The following is a 15,975-nucleotide window of genomic DNA, read 5'->3' on the forward strand; positions in this document are numbered from 1 at the left end:
TTGTCAGTGTTTTGTGTATGCTTATCACTTAGTAATTTAGTTTAATGAACCTAAATGTATATTTTTAACAAATGCTGTCATCTGCAAATTTGTTTGTTTGAAATAGGTGGTGTGCTGATCCAGTGGTGTTAAGTTGTTTGAAAGGGAAAAGCATTGCAATAAGGTAAGCTTATTGTTGTTGTTTTCTTCTGGTTTTTACTTAAAACACTTGAAAGAATGAAATGCTTATTGTGGGCAAGTCAGAGACTTCATGTTTTGTTCCTTCTGCTCTACTGCTAGAAGTACATTTCTCTTTAAATGTCTTGTTTATTATTCCTTATACATTGAGTCTTTATTGAGATTGTACAACACTGTTTATCTGTCCTGCTCTAGGAAAGAACAAAAGCTAACTGAAATAGGAAGTGCCTTCATACATGTAGGTTATATGTGAAATTTAAGTTCAGCACCTTTTCCGAAATACAGAAATGTTGAAGCTCCCTTGTGGAGCATCTCATTTGGGATTTCAGGACTGAAGAATTGCTCTAGAATTGTGGACTTCTGCAGAAATTACCAAAAGCTAAGCAGGGATTTGTGGTTATTTAGTCCTTTGTTTGCTTTGATCTTTATTATTCTCATAATACTTCTATTCCACTTACCCAGGTATCCTAGGAAAAGAAATCATTTAATAGAGCTTCCTGAAGACTACAGTTGCCTTCTGAATCAAGCCTCTCAGTTTAGGTAAGATGTGGCATGTTTTCTTAGGTGTTTTGTCACTTTTAGTGAATTTTATATTCTTGCAGTTACTGTAACTGGTATTGAATACAGAATACGGAAATTATTTTGTAGTGAAGGCATTGTTATGGTTATACTGACCAATACTAGCACCTGTTCATTTTAAATGTGAAGCACAACAGCTTGCTAAATGAAGTCATTTGTGTTTGATAAGACAGCATATAAAATTTTTATAGCTTAGTCTGCTGGTCATTTTTCTTCTGTGGAATGTGCATTTGGTTTGGCCATAAGCCTGAAAATTATTTTTGAACTGGACACAACAAGCCCAGATGATGGCACTGTTTTATGCCAAGAAGAGTGAATCATAGGATAACTGAGGTCAGAAGGGACTTCTGTTGATCGTCTAGTTCAACCTCCTACTCAAAGCAGATATCTTGCAGATAATTATTTTCAAACAGTGTGAAAATACAACATAAGAAGGCAGATATGTTATGTGATTGTGATATAATACGTCTTAGGTTTTTGTTTGATTGTGATTTGGGGTTTTTAATTGGTTGGATAGGTCTTTTTGGAGGTTTTTTTTTAAGGAACATTAACCTTCAGTTAACATTTCTTTTGAAGTTTTGATTTCTACTGTGACATGCTGGTTACGCTTCTTTTAGATGCCCACGGTCTTCTGATGATGAGCAAAAGCACCCGGTGTTGTGTTTATTCTGCGGGGCAATGTTGTGTTCCCAGAACACTTGCTGTCAGGAGCTGGTGAATGGGGAGGAGCTGGGAGCCTGTACTTCTCATGCTCTTCACTGTGGAGCTGGAGTCTGCATGTTTCTCAAGTAAGTAGCCAGACTTCACAACATTGTCAAAGCATTTGATTTTTTTTGTCTGAGGTAACTTCGACATAAATTATAGCTCATCAGAAAGGGAAGAGCCTGCATGGAGTTGTATTTTAAATGCAGCTATTCTTTTCTTTAAGAATCAGGGAATGCAAAGTTGTCCTCATTGAAGGTAAAACCAGGGGCTGCTTATATCCTGCGCCCTACTTGGATGAATATGGAGAAACAGATCCAGGTCTAAAGTAAGTAAATGCTTGACTTCCTACCTTTCCATTTTTATATCTCTTTCCTTCTTATACTCATTGGACAACAGATTCTTCTGGCTAGCGTGTACAGCACTGTATGTGATGCGTGTCTTGGCCTGGGGAACTGATGGCAGTTTCCAGTCAGAAATGGGTATTTATAATGAGAAAATGCATTTTTTTGGTACTGTTAAACTTTCTTGTCTCAAGAATGCTTTGTATGCATTTCACCAGAAACATGTGAGAACTGCCATTGCTGAAATGTCATCATAGAAATTGCAGTTATTGCTTGTCACAAGTAGAGATATTTTTACATTTCCAATAGACTTGTTTGGAATTTAATTAGTATTTAATTAGTCTAGCGTTAATGTTAGCCTATTAATTGGACAGTTGCTGTTCTGATATGCTTACTGGTTATTCTCTTTTCCTCTCTGAAGAAGAGGCAATCCCCTGCACTTATGTCAGGAGCGTTACCGGAAGCTCCATCTGCTGTGGCAGCAGCACTGCATCATAGAAGAGATTGCCAGGAGCCAAGAAACAAATCAGATCTTCTTCGGATTCAACTGGCAGCTGCTCTGAGTCTCTTGATTTTACTGAAAACTCTGACCTGTGGCAATGCTTTGGAAAAGGAAAGGAAGGTGGCAGTAAAAAGTCTACTCAAGTGGTTTCTGTAGTTCAGACAATTAATTGATGGATTCTCTAGGTTGGATGTATCACTGATGCATTGAAACGGAAACTCATATCATATATTTTCCTCTTCTTTCAAAAACAAAAAAAAAGAAAATCAGATTCTGTATTATTACTGAACCAGAAATACTTCCATTTTTTTCACATGTTTGGATTGTTTTACATGTTTTCATGAGGACAGTTCCCAAATGCTGTGTTTCAGAGCACACACCACATTTGTCTCTTCCATGCCTTGAGAACATACCTAAATGGTGTTGCCAAGGAAAAGCCTCCTTTACTTTCTTCCTGGGTTCTTTTCCCAAGCTTAGTGAAGCTTTAAATAGATCAAGATCATATTGAAGTGGAAGTGGTGCCAGGTCTTTAGTCACCTGCAGCAACAGGTACAATAAAAAACAAGTTTTACAGAAAAAACATTCAGATATACCATGGGATTTAATGAAGAGTTTTCATTGATGATGAATGAAAACTCATTCTTTAAATGAGAAGTGTGGATTAGAAGGTGTATGGAGGGATTACCATCTTGCTTGTTCCATCAAAAAATTAAGTCTGTGCTTTTTGCATTGCCAGAGCTGCACTTTATCTAATGAATTTATCCTCCATTAATGTATATCATAAGAGTTCTGGGGCTTCACCATTTGCCTAGGTTGTGGTTAGTTTTACTTCTTTTACAGTTTGTCTTCTGAGACCTTCCCCAAGAATCAAAAGTGAAAATACTGCAGGTATGTAATTGTGGTGTAGCTTTGTAAGCTGTACAAGAGCCCGAGACCTCAGTGGAGTAAACAGCCTTCAGAGCTATCACTGGACTTAAATCAGGGCCCAAAACCAGCCAGTTTTAGAATCAGAAATAAGTTTGCCCTTATCTAAGGGATTTTCCACTCGGTATCCTCTGTCACTGTTGTTTGGAGCATGTTGTGGAGTCTGCATAAATGAAATTGTGCGTTTTGGGAGGCATGTTCAGTGGTTCAATGCCAGGTAGAGGAGAAAAGGGAAGAAAAGGTGGCTAAATCTGTCTCTTTGCCCTTCAGTAGTGACTAGCACATTGTGATTGAACTCTCTCTCAACGATATGCGATTGTGCTTCAGTTCTAAATGTTTGTTGTTCTGTTTTCTGAATTTCAGCCATAATATACATGAGGGAATTTGTAATGTGATGGGTAAAAACTTTCACATGGAAATGACCTCCCGGGAAAGTTTGAAGTTGTCACTACCCTCCATTTCCCTGCCCCTTTGCTATTTGTGGATTCTTTTGTGCCATTGTAATCAGGCTTTCAAGGTAATCAAGGGGAGGTTTTCAAATTAATGTCTGAGTGTTTTCTTATGATTTCTGTTTTGTTTTCTTTTCTCACAATTACATGCAAGATAGTAGAATCACAATTAATGATTTAGATTTAAATACCATTCTTCTGGGGTTTTTAAAAATGTTTTCTGCTTACGTGTGTATGAGTGCACTGAACAGCACCATAACTAATCTAAGTATGGAATACCAATGATTTCAAATATTGTTCTGGTTTCAAATACTTTTTAAAAACTTTTGCTGTAATCCTTCCCCAGTGATAAAAAAAGTTGGCTTTGATATATTTTCCAGGTATTCTCTTTCTTGAAATTAAGACCATTCTCCTTATTTTGATTCTGTCAGATTTTAAACCTGAATATTAAACTCTTAGAAGACAAACGTTAATGCTGTTAGTCTTCTCTAAAACATGTTTGAAACCCATACTGAGTTTAGAACAGTTGTCATGAAAACTTGCATGCACTGGTGATTTTTGTATCATCAAAACACTGCTTACAAACAAAAAGATTGAATTAAGACTGGCAAATGCCTCATTGATACCAAACCTGTATTCTCTTACTGTTTCCCTCTGATATTTGCATATTCAGTTATCTTGCACTTCACTGATACAAAGTTTCCATTATCCAATATACAGTGAGATCACTTTATTTTGTTTTCTGTCTGAACTGTAGTATACAAGGACAGGAGCTGGTAAGAGCAGGTGAGCTCCTTTAAAGCTCTGGAAATCTCTTTGTAGCTCAAGAAGCGGGAGAGGAAAGTTGAGTCTTTCTGTACGTTTGCACATACTAATTTAGCAAATGGGCTCCCCTGTAATTCACTGACTAGCGTGGTCATCTTTCATTTCATAAATTACTATGCAGTTTTGTTCACTGTGAGTATAATCTGTATTTAGTGACTGCAAGATGCTTATGCCACTTATTTCTGTTCCATCCAAGCTGACAGAAGTTATTTGATAATGCACATACTGGTATCTTAAATTGCAAAAATGTAAATTTGAAACTTGTATAATGTTCTTGTGCTTTTGAAATAAAATATCTTGTATATGTATATTTAAAAAAAAAGGAAATAAAGTAACTTCTCATAGATTATTCAGTTTTTATTTGGAGGCCTTGATACCTCACAGTTCATTTTACATGAGTGTTATAGTGGTGTCTGTCAGTATGGGAAAGGAAAAGAGCTGGAAAATGGTTGGTAAGCTATCAGTTTTCCATGTAGGCTGTATCTTGGTTGTATTATAAGGAATGGTAGCATGCCTTTTCTCATGTAAATATAGACTCCACTTGAAACTTGTCCTAGTATTTTACAGATGCAAATTCCTGCAGTGTCTACATAAATTTCTAAAAGAAGTTTAAAGTGCAGAATTTAATATTTATATGCCCTGAAACTGATCTAGTTGAGTGCTTCTGGTTTTGTGTCTTCTTGAAGAACTGGCTCTACTGTTTGGCAGATACTTAGCCTCTAGAAAGGGAAGCTTTGTGGTGTTGGTCTCATGTGCTGTGTGATACATACTTAAAAAAAAAAAAGTGGTTTATTACAGACCTAAGCAAAAGTCAAGACATCTTTTACATCGATATGGCCAGTACTTCTTGCTCTTTATGTTACAGGCTGCTGGTTGTCAGCATGTTCTCACTGCTTTGGGCACCATTTGGGTGTTAATGATGTTGTTCTTTATGCTTATTCTCAGTAAATGGTTTTTAAGAGCTGAATTCCTGAAAACGTAAAAGGTTGAGGTAGATAGATTGAAGTCTATTATCAAAAATGTTCTGAAGAAAATTAGAACAAGAATCCTGTTAATTAAGGGAAAAAAGAAAAGAAACCACAGCACTGTTTATTTTGTAATAAAAATCTCAATGTACAAAGTTATATAGAGGAATATTTTCACCATTATATGCTCTGCATTATGGCTGAAGTCCACTTATTTTCTAGACAACAGTCTTGAATAATCTCTAATGTAAGCTATTCAGATTCACAGTACATCTATGTTGTTACTTTGATTCTTCTAACCTATCACTTGACAAGGTGTTCAAAGATGTTTTATCAAAAATAGAAGTAGTTTCATATCTGTGGCGCAATTTCCTTTCTTTGTTTTTATCAGTATTTTTCCCGTAGGTTAAATTGGAAGGTTAATACAGGAAAAAATGGCTAATAATGAAAATCCACTTCCTTACACGTGTCTGAAATCTAGTTACTTCTAATCCTAGCTGCATTTCTCTGAAGTTGCATTCAGTACAGACAAAATTGTTCATGAAAGTGAAGTTATGTAAAGGAAATTTGCACTGAAGGAGAGCAAGCTGAAATTCCAAGAGGTGATATATATATGATTTTGTGTAATGGTGAGTAAGAGATCAGGTACAGAGTTAAACATGAGACATTACAATGGGACTTGACTTATTGCTGTTCATGAGATCAATGTCAAAAAAGGAGTATAGCTTGTGCTGCATAAGTACAGGTTGTCAAACAACTTAGAGTCCATCCGACTTAATTTTAGGTTTCCAGGCTTTATGCTTGAGTGAATGAGCTGCAGCAAAATGTTGTGAAGCACAAAGTGGGGAATGTGGGTTTCATGATCATTTGAAGTCCTTGCTGTATTTGTGAAGATGTGTGGTTAGCCTTTTCCAGAAGACTGTAGAACCTTATATCTCCTCCTTAATTGTGCTTGGATTTTAATATTGGCCTCTTTGGATACAAGAATTGAGATGCTCATCCCAAGGTACCAGTTCTTTCTTGAACTGTGTTCATTTTAACAAAATCCTTAATGTGCTGTGTTTTGTTTCTGTTTTTTCTCTGTGATCAACATAGAGCAAGTGTTTTCAGTGGCAATGAGCGAGCTTTAAAGGAAGAGCATTGTACATGCAATTTCTAAAGAAACTGTCATTGTGCCTTCACCAGAACGTCAACATTATAGTGTTTATTTTATTTTTGAAATTAAGAACTTGATGAAGAAGACAGTTTTGTGCATAGGTGAGTTCCTTACTCTGGAATTTTCTGTATTGTTATAAATTTTGGCTGGATTAGGCATTAGTAACAAATAGGATAAGAAGTGTCCCCTGAATCGTATTTATTTCTGTATCTGAGCAGATGCCCTGGCTTAAAGGCTTGGCTCACTAATGCCATCTCTGTCTTTATGAATTACGGAGAATTAAAGATAGAGTCTGTGCTGCTGCCTGAGTTTGTTTCCTTGAGCCAGTGCCTCTGGTGTTAAATACTGCAGGAAACCCAAACTATCATGACAGGAACTATAAAGGAAGCTGGATGTGTAGGGTGTAGCACTTCCATCTTCTGAGGAAATCAATAAATACAAAGCAAAGAAGAAAGCATTTATTAGCAGAAGTAAATTTTATCCTGATACTGTGAAATGAGTGTATATATATCCCTTTTGTAATATATCCCTTTTGGTGGAGACTCTGAATGCCTAGACAGGATAAAAATTAGCAATCTAATGACTAAGTGATTACTGTAATTGGTCAGACAAGGATTGTTGCCTGTGAGATGTATGCTAAAAGTAAGCTAATTTCAAAACTAATCACATTCCACTGCTGCAGTTTGGGGCAGTAAGCTGAGAGACAAAGGTTAATGTGCTAAATGCTGATTAGTCTATTATGGTAAAATGTGTTTTCTTCATATGCAAGTATGTGTGGGGGCCAGAGCAAATTGTATAGCTGGATACTTACACCTCTGCTCTTTGTGGTAATGTGTTACAGCTGCTGCTGAATGGCATTATTTTGTCTTGACAGAGATGCTGAGGCTGGATCATCAGTTCACTCTTCCTTCCAAATCTGTTTTTTTCAGAGCAGATTCTTGACAAACCCATTAACTAGAAAGCTATCAAAAGAGTAAGCTCACAGTTCTTATAATTCTACAAGCTTTAGTTATTGAGGTCTAGGACTGTTTTACCAAAAATAGAATAAAATTGTCTTGAGGAAGTGATTGCTATTGACTGACACAGGTGGCACTTGGCGTACTTATCTGAAAAAAAGTACACTGCATTTTAAAGAAAAACCTGCAAAATCTGATTAGTTTGCAATACAAGGAGTGTCTTTTTCTTGATCTCTCTAGGAACTACAACTTTCTGCATTCATTCTTTTACCAGCAGCTCTATAATTAGCTTATACAGGCTGGAAGTACTTCTGGTGCTCAGAAAGGGCTGAAGGAATTACACACCAGTTAAGTTTTAATCACCCACTGGGCAAAGTGATTGCAATGAAGACAAGAAGTAGGCATACAGGTAAGTGCAGTGCAAAGGGTAGAATTAACAATTCTTGTAGAAAGAAGTCCCAGCTTATAAATCTAGTTCTTTGAAGGGGTTTTAACATACTTAAGTGTAGGCCTGTTGTGTTAGGCAGTGAAGGAATTCCAGTTGAAATTATGGTCATGTACATAGCCTGCTGGAATTGCACTACAGATTATTACATTGCACAATTTATTTGCAGTATATCCTTATAGTATAATTTTTGCTTTTTCTCATGGGATACAACAGTATTTAGGTAAAGAAATTTTTACTGTTATTTTGCACAGTTTCAAAAGCAGGAATTTAAATGTTTAAAATATTTCAGTGATAAAATTTCTTTTACCTGGTTATCCAAAGAATGCACTCACAGCAGTAACATGTAAAATATTTCATTTGGTCTTTCCACCTTTGTTTTTTATTGGTACTTTTTTCCTGCTGACCATTAATGATCAGTTACAGTCATAGGGGCATCCTGTAACTACAGGTGTTTTGTGCATTGAAAGCTTTCACTCCATGCATTGACAAAGCTCCTGAGCACTGTAGCAGGGGTGTGAGCTGTCAGTCTGTCTGCCTTCATTGATTACAAATAACCTCTTACCTTCCCACTCCTGGATCAGTGTGCTAAGTACTTTTGAAACCAGAAGCTTTCAAGCATCTAGGATCATCAGTGTTTCTTTCCTAGGAAGTATCTACTTGTTTTTAAACGTGTGCTATCACATGCTAGTTGGAAGTTTAAATATCCCTGCACGAGCTGGCAGTTTTCTTAAGCAGAGAACTCCTTTCAGCTGTACCCTCTGACTTTCAGGGAAGTGGGGCAACTAGCTTTATCTAAACTATTGGAGGGGAAAATAAAAAGGTACTTCAGACATTTTGGGAAAAACAACTGAAATACTTTTGTGGTAACTTTTATTGCCTTCCCCTGAATTTCACATACATGGCAGATTATTGTAGGCTGTAATATATGTATATTTTTGTTAAAATTTCCCCTTTCCTGACTTGCATCAGCAGAATCTTCATTTCAGTTTTTCTCTTCTTTTTTATAAATAAGCTTTTTATCCAGTGTAATAATTTCTTTTGGGATTTCCCTGCTCCAGGGATTTTAATAGGTGTAATGACATCTTTGGTACCTATTCAACTAATCTATGTATTCGTACATGTAGACCTACCCTGTCTGAAATACTTGCTTGTGCATAATGCTTATTCTGATGCATTCAGACCATGATAGAAGTCTGTAAGTAAAAGAGAAAAAGTGGGAGAAATTCCAGAAGTTTCTTGCAGTGTTGAGAATCAGGGATTTTACAAGTAGAACACATCCATCCAAAGAAGTATCAACACTTCTGGAGCTGTCACCAGTCTGGTTTGTTCAACTGTTTTACTAGTTTTTCTACTTTTTTTTTCCCCCACCAGATAAAATCTGGTGACTGTAGGACTGTAATAGAACAAAGCTACACTTGTGATGTCATTTCTTGGAAGATTTGCCTACCTAGCTGCCGGGATAGATTTTGTTGTAATATTAGTTTTGTCACAGTCTGTGTTTTGAACATTAATATTGGGGTCATTCATGCCAGAGACAGTGGAGATCTGGTTGGCTTTGCCGAGATTCTTAATGATGTTGATGTTGTATTTGGCAGTTTCCACAAAACTATTTTCTAGTAACCAACCATCTGATTCACCCTCCAGATCTCCTAGCAGAAGGACATTCTTCATGGCTGTCTGTAGGTACCGGACACCAATCAGTACAGAGAGCTGTAAGAAACAGTTAATGGTTAAACAGCTGAAATTGCAGCCTCAGTCCTATCACTCAGTCAGTTTTCTGACTTGTGTATTTACAGGCCTCATAACTGTGTAAAGCAGACTCTTTATCCTAGCAATATGTCCAACCACTTTTCCAGTTAATTACATTTTAAAAGAAAGATAGCAGGGAGAGATGGATTCTCTCTTCATTCTTCAGGTAGCAATCCTCCTTGCATATAAATACCTAGAATTACTTGTGAACCTTGTAGCCTCAGAAACTGCAACTAACTGATGTAGAATGGATGATCAATTAATGGAACCATCAGTTGCTGAGAAAGAAAAAATTGTAGTATGTTAATTTCAGTGGATTTTTTTTTTTCACTGAAAACATTGATTAAATCATTATTTCTTCCAAGGAGGTTTAATCATTCCTGTGTAAGCCATATGTGTCAAACATGCCAAGGCGTGAAAATGAAGGAGGATGGCCTGTAGCAGAGGCTCAAGTCTAAGCTTAGGAAAAAGCCCCAGTTTCATTGTTCTGTTGGAATCAAGATCAGTTTGTTAATATTTAAGGGAACACAGAGAGCTGCCTCACAGCTTTTCACATGCTTCAGGTTATTTCTGGCACCACAAGCCCTCCTAGAACTGCCTGAGGACTGTTGTGAACTACTTAAATTACAATGTTTATTTTTATGTAATAAATAGAGCAATAGTCAGAAAACTAAAACATACTAAAAAGGTAAGAAAACTGTATTGAAGCCTGTGCCATTGGGGAGTCCTTTACTTGCAGATGACAACATCCAGAGAACTCTTCTTTACAGACGTCAGCAGGAGCACTGCAGATTTGCAGGCATGTAGCTTGCTGTGATGTGCTTATTTTGATTGCATAACCAGCAGCCCAGTCTACTTCTAAAATGATGATATGCCATGACTGCAAGTACTGTCTATATGGTGAAACTATGTAATATAAAAAGGAGGCTTTGAGATATTAATAAAATGCTCCATTTTAATTATAAACAAAATTAATGCATTGAGCCAAAGACCTACTCATATTTTATATATTTCTTAAAACTGACTTAAAACAACACTCAAACCTTCTTACCAAATTTCCTTGCAGTTGTGTCACTGTATGTATCATCCTGTATCTGATCCTATAAATGCATCAGGGAAGGGAATATGCTGTATTCTGTTGAAAAACCTCTGTAAGTTATATACATGGTTTCTGATAGTTCTCATCCTCAAAAAGATTTCCTTCTACTCTGTGGACTTTGGAAAATTGTCTTTTCTAAAAGAAATCCTGCAACATTCCTGAAGTGCTTCTGGACCTTATACTGGATGCTGAGCACTTCTCATGTGTCACACCATCGTGCTTTCCATCCTGGAGAGACAGAAGACTGATTAATCTGATAGAGACCATTTTTGTAAGACTTACCTCAAACAACCAAATAAGCAATGCTGCAATGCCAATGGATCTCATGATACCAGTGTAGTAGTCCAGCAGGGCCTGTCTGCACCCCTTCATCCAGATGTTGAGCTCCTCTGTGAGGAAATCGTAGTTGTAGTGAGCGCTGTTGTTTGTCAGCTGGTACTGGATGCAGGGCCGTGGGGAGCTGGGGTTGCAGCAGCTGAAGGGGACTCCATCCACCAAGAACTTCCCATCAACATTGCTATTCAGACGGCTGCAACAGGATAAAGTCTGGGCATTACAAACCTGGTGACAGCAGCAGGCAGTGCCTGTGATTTTAGAGAATGGAGTAACACAACTCTGCTGCAATGTAGGCTCCTCCAACATAACAAAAGGAAAATGAGGATATTTAACTGGAAAAGTTGTTTACTGCAGGAACACTGAATATTGGATTTGCTGTATTTAAGTGTGGTGTAGGAGATGTTGCCTTTTTTAGGTATCTTTTTGCTGAATACTAAAGACAATTTTTGCACTTGTTTATCTTTGTGGAATTCTAATGGAAGTTATATACTTGGAAATCCTGTGTTTCACTACTTCTGGATTAATTTTTCAACATAATCATTCCATGAGAGGGATCCTAATACAAGAACAACTTTGTATGCTACAGGAACCACTGGAAGTCGTCTGCTGGTCTTTTGCCACTGTACCCATTGCAACGGCTGGTCCAGCACATGTTTTGAGATTAATTCACAAGGGAGTTTCTACTTCTTGTAACTTCACTTTCTGTAACTTTAAGAAATGTTTTTATTGCTAAAAATACTCCTTTCCCTCCTCTATACGATCAGGAGGCAAACAAGTGGTGAAAGAAGAAACATAAAGAGGAATAGGAAAAAAAATCATAGGATGGGAAGAGAGCACAGTCTCAAATTAACCAAGATTTTCTGGAAGATAAATGAATCCTTGGCATCTGTTTTCTTCAGAGAAAGAGATTTTCCAGAAAGTGGACAGTATCTAAGATGCTGAGAGACACTCTCACACCTTGAGGAAGCAACCTCTGAGCATGTATCTATTTTTATGCTTGGTGGAAAAGGCTGATTTCCTGATACAGCCCCATGGGTAAAAACCATGTTCTGGTTTATCAAGTCCAGGCCATTAAGGGGATTCATGATAGATACTTTTCACTTAGATATACAGCATTTATTATTTACCAATAGTAAATTTTCTAGAATTTTCTAAAACTTACTCATTTATTAATGTTTGCAAATATTTTTCTGTTCCAGTACAGCTGATCTAAATGAGGTGGAAGGAAATCATTACCAGAAGCTCATTAGGTAAACAGAACGAGCAGAAACACTGTGGTCCATTCTTGATCTGGAATTTGGGACTTTCAAATCAATAAATATAACCTTCAAATGTCACATAACCTGCTAGGAAGCTCAGTATTTGTGTCAGTGCTGTGATGGCAGAAATACTGGTTTTATTTTATTGCTGTGAGCCCACAAAATACAGCCTCCTTTTTTATTTCTTGTCCTTTTCTTCCTCTTTTTAATTTGGGTTGTAGTGTTTTTTTGTTTTACTTAAAATTCTCTCAAAAACATTTTCATCAAAGATCTTTCCAGGTAAACCAGGAAGTTCACCTGCCATTTCCCACTCCCATTAGAAGTGGGATAGGCATGAAGTTTTCTCCATTTTCAAGTCTAGCTTTTCATTTTGTTGCCGTCATACCCTTGGTGATGGCAACAGAATGGAATCAATGCAAAAGAGTCCAAATAATCCACTGAAAATAGACTGAAGAGTGTGAGCCATGTTGTGGCCACAGGCAAAACCAAGCCCTGGAAGGGAAGGGAGCCACTGAGGCACAAACCAGAAAGCTCCAGTGTGGGAGGGGAAGAGAAAGCTCACAGAGGAGAGGAAGACTGGCACATTATGAAAGGGAAGATCTTACCTGGGATGGCAAAATGTTTCTGGGTATTATATGTATATATTTAATGACCCCAGCATAGTACAGCATTTAAGATGGCTGAAATACAATCTGTTAAACTGGGTCTTAAGCTGTTCTTTTGATTCTAAGCATCAATTACACCACTTTCTTTTGTTCTGGGAGTATTATAAAGAGGAATCCTCTTTCTACTGCCAACAGTAGCAGTTTTCAGACTTGGGTTATATCCTTCTGCCGCTGTGTTTCCTCTACTAGTGGCAAATTAAAAAATTTTAAAATTATTTCATTTATATCTTGGTACTGTTAGAAGGAAGACCTCAGCAAAAGAATTGGTGGAGCAACACACTGCTATTTGCTATTGCAATTCAAAGTGATGGTATTGTAAAGCAAAAATTTGCTTTTGAGCAAAGATTCTTTTTACCCAACCAAAGCAATAGTAGCATTGTACTGCTGTAACCTCATGTTCCTACTATTCCCACTGACTGTTTCCATGCCTTGTTAAATTGTGGTGTTGGAAATAGAGCTGTAGAAGAGGGTTTTGCAGGAAGGTGAAAAATTCGGTTTTGCAAAGGTTACATCTGAGTTCACTGTATGTCAGATCTCACCTGCTTTGCCTCTTGATCTACAAACTACTGACACAGAGTACAAGTTGAAACCAAGAAAGATTTGATTCCTTCTCCATCCTCTCAGAACATTACCAGCTGGGCTTTGCTTCCAATGATTTCATATTGAATGTTTCACTACCAGATTTTTGGAAGTCATGGTATAGTTTTGTTACACAGCACCAACTTAGATTCTGCCAGTCAAGATAAAATTAAGCAATCTATCTACAGCAAAAGAAATTTACAAATTACTTTCCTCACACACATTTCACTGCCACCTTCTGCCTAAATGGGGCAAAAGCTAACTGACAGTGTATTCTCAAAACAATGGCAGAGCACAGATGAGCCTGCAGAAGAAAACAGCTTAATTAAAACCTTGGGTAAAACATTACTGTTTCTGCCTCTCTCACAGAAATAAAAGGAAGTATATTTTACTTTTGACCTCACACTAAGCTACTATTCTTAAATTCCTGGGGATCATCTTTGTTATCATGTCACTTTTCAGCATACACCCAAGAGTTGAAACAGCTCTGGTCAGTCTGTTCTGTGTGACACTTTCTAACTTCTCTCTTGAGAATGCCTGTTTTGCTTTATTTCTACAGACAAGTGTCTTCTGTATGCTGATGCCCTCTTGTTTGTATTCTCCTAGGTTCTGCCCTCTGGTATATTTGCAGCTCTCTATGTTTTGCTATGATGGCAGTTTCAAATTGCAAATTCTGTAAAATTAAGACCTTTGGCCTCTGTTTCTCTGGCTTTATTGTCACTGATTTTTGAGTTCAACAAAATGCAGCATTTACATTTGCCAGTCAAGCTCTTTCGATTTGTCTTTCTTGGGAATACAAAGCTACTACTCTCTTGTCAGTGAAGACCTTTTTCAGTTCTAGAAGAATTATTACAGACTGGATTATCTACTTTTCTATGTTTTAATTTTTACCTTCTCTGTAAGTATTACCACTCTTCTTTTTGAGCATATAATTTCACAGTTGCTACATCATGTGAAGCACCACCAGCAGAAGGAAATGGGGGATTTCTGCTTTTTATGCAATGTATGTGGTGTTTGGCAGTTTCTCACATGTGAACATACAGATTTGAACCTTGGGATTGCAAAGGCTAATACCTTGAAGAAGAGGGGTCTTTCAGTGCTTAGAATTGACTGTGCATTGCACTGATAGTACAATCCTTTTTTTCTTACTGTTATCAGCTCACTATAAATAGAATTAAAATTTTGAGGTGGCTAATTCACCACACTGAAAAAGGAAATGCATCTCCACTTTGCCTAGCATCCCTAAAGGCTTAGCAAAAGGCAACTTTTGATTGCGCATGTATTTAGCACATTTTGTGAGTGACCTAGTCATTCTACATTTTTTAAAATTAAGATACAAAGGTCCAGAAAAAAGGGCTTTCCAGTCTCAGACTTTTTCTTCTAGAATTTTTTGTTATGACTGATACTTACTCCAGAACCTCCTTGGAGGCCATATTCAAATACCGAGGAGATACCCACTGAATTTCAAACCAGTCTCTAAAGCCATTGTTTCCACAGCAACGGAATCCGATTTGTAACAAATCCACTGTTTTCTTTAAGAAACATCGCCCAGGTATGTCTGTGTCTTTATAGAATTTAATGGCATCTCTCAGTCCCAGATAGAGAGACTCTTCCAACTCATTCCTCATGGTATAGCACATGAGAGCACCCACCAGGATGCAGAAGGTGAAACAGAAGGTACATACGATGTATGGCAGCATTACTAGTTTCCAGCGAGAGAACTTGTTTGCATCTGAGCAGTCATAGCAGATTTTGCCTCCCAGAAAGTTGATGATGCATGCTATGACCCCTACAGAGATCAGCATGTTGGGGACAGAGTTAATGTCCCCTTTTGCCATCACTTCATTGCGCTTCTTGATCTCTATTTTCAGAAAGAGGCCAAGACTGAAGAGAATGATCCCGCTCACTACAGAAACCCAGTTGAGGATCCATAAGATCTGAGCCAATTTGTCCCGCTTGGTTTTGGTGAATTTGACTTTGAGGACAGCCATAGTCAGACACGCATTAGGAAAAGAAGCGTAGGTCAAGGGAAGCTCATAAGCTGATTAGGAGCATGGATCCAAGGCGTGCAGTAGAAATCTGAAGAAGGAGGAGAGAGATTACTGTCTGTTTGACCAGGTATTTATAGAGCCTACAAAAGAACTTCCTGTACAGCCTCATGCACTCTGAGTCCTGCCAAAGGAATGCCCCAGTGAAATTTATTGCTTAAATTTTGTAACAATGTGAATCACTTAAACAAAATTCTAAGGACACACTAGAGA

At 37.5% G+C, this 15,975-nt stretch overlaps 2 protein-coding genes across 3 annotated transcripts in view; one reads left to right on the forward strand and one right to left on the reverse strand.

The window, feature by feature from the left end:
* UBR1 (ubiquitin protein ligase E3 component n-recognin 1) overlaps positions 1–4,851 on the forward strand; it is a 60,180-nt gene extending 55,329 nt beyond the window's left edge. For both annotated transcript variants that reach the window (XM_084207031.1, XM_084207030.1), the window contains exons 43-47: positions 107–163; positions 640–717; positions 1,374–1,544; positions 1,685–1,786; positions 2,224–4,851. In XM_084207031.1, the coding sequence (XP_084063157.1) occupies positions 107–163; positions 640–717; positions 1,374–1,544; positions 1,685–1,786; positions 2,224–2,365 (550 nt within the window). In that variant the 3' untranslated portion in view covers positions 2,366–4,851. The remainder of the gene's footprint in view (positions 1–106; positions 164–639; positions 718–1,373; positions 1,545–1,684; positions 1,787–2,223) is intronic.
* Positions 4,852–9,470: 4,619 nt separating this feature from the next.
* On the reverse strand, positions 9,471–15,705 carry LOC311155478 (photoreceptor outer segment membrane glycoprotein 2; the record flags this gene model as incomplete). Its single annotated transcript, XM_084208703.1, has 3 exons — positions 9,471–9,737; positions 11,158–11,404; positions 15,125–15,705. The coding sequence occupies 3 exons, from the start codon at positions 15,703–15,705 to the stop codon at positions 9,471–9,473; spliced, it is 1,095 nt and encodes a 364-aa protein (XP_084064829.1).
* Between the last annotated feature and the right edge of the window lie 270 nt (positions 15,706–15,975).

This window comes from Fringilla coelebs (assembly GCF_963513975.1).
Source record: "Fringilla coelebs genome assembly, chromosome: 6".
NCBI lineage: Eukaryota > Metazoa > Chordata > Aves > Passeriformes > Fringillidae > Fringilla > Fringilla coelebs.